We start from the raw sequence: 4,592 nt of genomic DNA on the forward strand, positions 1-4,592 counted from the left end.
TGCAGAGATGCGATCAAGGAAGACCTCAAAGAGAGAAGAGCAGAAGTACTGGTAGATGCGGCAGAAGCCGGGAAAAGTATTCGTAACGCCCGCCTGTCTTTCGCCAACTACAAGACCAAGATGATTGCCCTCCGACATCCTGATGGATCCATCACATCCTCCAGAACGGCAATGGAGAAGATTATCCATGACTTCTACTCAAATCTCTTCGATAGCCATGTCCACTTGCCGACATACCAAATTCCACAGGATGGATATGTCGTTCCCAACGTTCTCCCTTCCGAAATCCGACACGCCATTTCGTCGGTAAAGAAACAAACAGCTCCCGGCCCAGACAAGGTCAGACCTGAACACCTGAAGAACCTGCCGTCAGTACTCATCAATACACTGGCTCGGCTCGGCTCTTCACTCACTACCTGTCTGAATGCAAGTTTCCGTCCCAATGGAAAACCAGCAGGATTCACTACCAGGATCTCACCTTTCTACAAAGAAGTGATTGTTGATGTCAAGAGAGGGGTGCGGCAGGGTGATACCATTTCACCAAAACTCTTCAGTGCCACCCTCGAGAACATCATGCGACGACTGGAATGGGAAGGAATGGGAGTGAAGATAGATGGTCGGCAACTACACCACCTCCGCTTTGCTGATGACATTGTTTTAATAACACCAAACATCAGCCAAGCGGCACAAATGCTGGCCGACTTTGACCGTGAGTGTGGAAAGGTAGGACTACAGCTGAATCTTACGAAGACAATGTTTATGAGAAACAGCCTTGTTCCTGACGCCCCATTCGCTCTCAATGGAACGACCATCTCCGAATGCAACAACTATGTGTACCTAGGTCGAGAGGTCAACATGACAAATGACCTGGCACCCGAGCTGTGCAGGAGGAAGAGAGCGGCTTGGAACGCCTTCAAGAACGTCGAAGAAATAGCTAAGAGGACGAAGAACCTCCGGCTCCGGGCACATCTCTTTGATTCCACTGTTCTTCCTGCATTAACATATGCCTCAGAGACCTGGGCCCTACGCAAACAAGATGAGAACGCTATTCAGGTCTCCCAAAGAAGAATAGAAAGAGCTATGCTTGGAATATCATGTTTCACTCAAATGAGAGAAAGAATCCGGAGTTCTGACATCCATCAACGATCAAGAATCAGGGACGCTGTCTCATTTGCCAAGGTGTCGAAAATCAGATGGGCTGGTCACGTAATGAGATTTAAAGACGACCGTTGGACTAGAGCTGTTACTGATTGGATTCCACGGGATGTCAAAAGACCGCGTGGCCACCCACCTACCAGATGGTCAGACTTCTTCGTGAAGATCATGAACGATCGGTTTGAGGCCCTTCATGTTCCCGGAGCGAACAGATGCCATTGGGCTACACTAGCATGCGACAGGGACAAATGGAGACGTTACTGGCGCCCGCTCGAGCAAATCGACGACTAACGGGAAGTTAAGTGATTAAGTGATTCCTTTCAGTCCTAGAGACAAGACAATAAAGCCAGGGAAAAAAGAGTTACTGTCAAATGTCAGCTGCTCTGGCAAGTGTTGAGTAAGGGCAATAAAAGGCTGTGGCTGGAAACTGCCCCAGGGAGAACTGACAGGAAAACTGTACTTGATAGGTGTCTTGCACAGTGTCCAACCGTTCCCTTTACTCAAGTCTTGATGAGTCACTTTCCTGTTAATGACATTTTTATTGACAGCATGGTTCCAATGAATTTGGAAACTCATCTTCATTGTTATTCAGAACATGTGGGGCCCCCAAATAAAGGGATTAGTTTAGAGTATCTCTAGAGTGTTCTATCAGATACTGCTCTAACTGATAAGAATACAAACACTCAAGCATCCTGGACAAACCACATGAAACCAAGTAATTACAATGACGACCCCCACTTATCAAAGTTAATCTGGAATAAGTTCTGCTTGTCCTAATAATGACTTGAAAATGATAAGTTAGTGAAACAAGCACTTAGAAAGACTTCCTTTTCACCCCTGCTAACTGGCCACTTTATTTGTAAGGGAGCTTGGGCTTTCTCTTTAACTAGTTTTTCACTTCAGCTGTTAGAAGACTGCCTAGAGCATCAATTTTTCCAGCATGGTTAGACCATATAAGTTTCATAATAAGTTCTTTAGAAATGATCTTCCCTTCCTGCTAGACCATGAAAGGCCATCTCACCCACACCATGAAAGTAAACACTAAACAGATCCAACCCTGTAAAAAGAATAAACACAGGCAACCTGTGTCTCTAGTTTTTTAAAAAAATGATTAGTAACTGTCCCCATAATTTGATATGTTGAATATTTCTATTATTTTCACTTGAATCCTTGAAGAAAATCCTTATGTTACAATCACTGAAGGAAAAATCAATACCTAATGTTTTTTGTTTAGTAACTATGAAAAATAAGCAAGGTTGTCATATGTGTCTATAGGAAAAATGAAGTGTTATGAGAAAGATGAAGGAATAGGTGGGAAATATCACTGTGAATTTTGCAAGTCAGGTAATTACTCGGCATATCCATCGTTTACCACAATGTCCGTGTTATCACAGCAAGTGGTAAGTCTCGATTGGCTGACAAATCAAGACTGGTTTAGAACTAGTTTTAAACTGATTAGCTTAAAACTTATTAGAATACATTTACAAGCTGCATTTATAGTTAAATGGCTCCTTTGGAGAAATCTCCAACTTTGTCTTTTCTAGACCATAGACAGATGCCTTAACTCTAATCTCTACTATAGTAATGTAAACTCTTGGGGTACTGTCAGCTGAACCAGCTATTTCCAGCTGAAATTAGGAAGAAATAGAACATTCAGATGCATTCTTCACAATCAAGACAAATAGACCATCTAACAGCTCAAGAATTCTTCACTCACAAGACTTTTAATTTAATTTTTTAATTTTATTTTCATAAAGTTGGCTTTTTTTCAATTTTAAGCTCATTTTATTAAGTTCCATGATGAAAGCTCTCTGAAGAATAGTCTCCTGAAAATTATTTTTTCTTAGATAAGAAGAAAGAAAAATCAACACCCTCTAAGAATAGCCACAGATGCTGTGGCAGTCAAGCCTGTCTTCAGAGTAGTCTATTAGTCAAATCACTCTCTGGGTCAGCTGGATTGTAGTCTGGATCATCATCATCATCATCATCCAATTCCAAGTCATCCATTTTCTGGAACAAAGACTCATCTACCTCCACACTGCTTCCAGCATCCTCTAAGACCTGGATAACAGACGTGTCAAGATTATTATCTGTTTCAAATAGCTGTTTCCCACTTAATTTATTTTTTCCTGCTTGCTCTTCTTCTTTCATTTGTTTCTTTTTAATGTCTAAGAGTTGTGCATCAAATTTGGCCTTCCAACTTAAGAAATTCTCGATTTTAACGGGAGTGCCATGAAATAATTGCGTTTCAGCTTCTTCTGCTTCCTTTTCTTTTTGTTTCTTTTCTTCTCTTCTAGTTTTTATTTGATCTACTATTTCACTAAATTTTTCTTGCACAGCTGTCACTAAGGTGAAGATCATTACCATACCAAGGTTTTCTTCTGCCTGTAATTCTAATAATTTTAAAATGTCTGAGACATCATTATCTTCTAGATTTTCCTGGGAGAACATTTCATAAAGGGGGCCTTCATCTGAGTATTTTTCACTATATGTAAACTTGATGGTAGTTTGAACAGTTTCATCATTTTCTCCAGCCTCAGATGCCACAGTAATAGTGAAGCTGGGTGGATTTTCTGATAATACTTGCACACAGCCAACACAGGTTCAATACCTGGTACTGCATATGGTCCCCATATGGTCCCCTATGAAGAAGTCAGGGTAGATAGACCCCAGAGCCTCTAGCTCGTTGCGCTATTCCTCAACGTAATCTGTCGTCCTGGCCCTGACTGCTGCCCATGGACCTCCCAGACACACTAGCGGCAAGCTCGCAGCTGAGATGGGGGACTCGCCGGGAGAACTGGCTGCGACTAGCGGGGCACAGGTGCACAGTCCTGGCGAAAAGGCCAGAGTCCAAAGCCTGACCGGGACTGCTAAGCAACAGTCCCACACCGACCTCTGCCTGCTCCCTTATTTTCATAAAATTGTTCACAATAACTGATTACATTCAATATTTCGACACCAGTCCCACCACCAGTATTTCGAAATTTCCCACCACCACTCAAGCCTGCCCCACAGGTAGATGCTACATAATTTATCCTGTATTGCTTGGTATGTATAGTATAGGATGTCTGTAAGGGTCTGTCTCACAGTGATTCAACAAAAAAGGACAAAAAAAAAAAAGATGAGATATAGCATGGCCACAAAAGCTCCTGGGATCACAAAAATTTAAATAATTGGGGTCCGGTCCCAGGACAAGTCTGTGAAGATCAGCCATAAGGGTGGCGGCGATTGGTTTCTGGAGGTTTGGGGCTGCCAGGGTTCATCTGGTGCAGGCAGAGAGAGAGAGAGAGAGAGAGAGAGAGAGAGAGAGAGAGAGAGAGAGTGCCTGCTCCCATCCGAGGTGGCCCTGTGACATCAGCCCGGCGCATGGTCTAGAGCCATCCCAGTTCCGAGATTCATTTGTCTCAACAAGTCACTCTTTAGAAGTAGCTTTTAGG

General features: G+C 42.9%; 1 protein-coding gene across 1 annotated transcript; it reads right to left on the bottom strand.

Annotated features, from left to right (window-relative positions):
* Positions 1 to 2,932: 2,932 nt before the first annotated feature.
* LOC130019677 (RWD domain-containing protein 1-like) lies at positions 2,933 to 3,874 on the bottom strand. Its single transcript, XM_056110265.1, has one exon. It carries the CDS (start codon positions 3,604 to 3,606, stop codon positions 3,070 to 3,072), a length of 537 nt encoding a protein of 178 aa, XP_055966240.1. The 5' UTR covers positions 3,607 to 3,874; the 3' UTR covers positions 2,933 to 3,069.
* Between the last annotated feature and the right edge of the window lie 718 nt (positions 3,875 to 4,592).

This window comes from Sorex fumeus, unplaced genomic scaffold, assembly GCF_029834395.1.
Source record: "Sorex fumeus unplaced genomic scaffold, SorFum_2.1 ptg000009l, whole genome shotgun sequence".
NCBI classification, from domain to species: domain Eukaryota; kingdom Metazoa; phylum Chordata; class Mammalia; order Eulipotyphla; family Soricidae; genus Sorex; species Sorex fumeus.

What these genes read in the sequence shown, in the direction of transcription:
- LOC130019677 (XM_056110265.1), bottom strand. Translation starts at nt 3,606, where the DNA reads ATGTTCTCCCAGGAAAATCTAGAAGATAATGATGTCTCAGACATTTTA.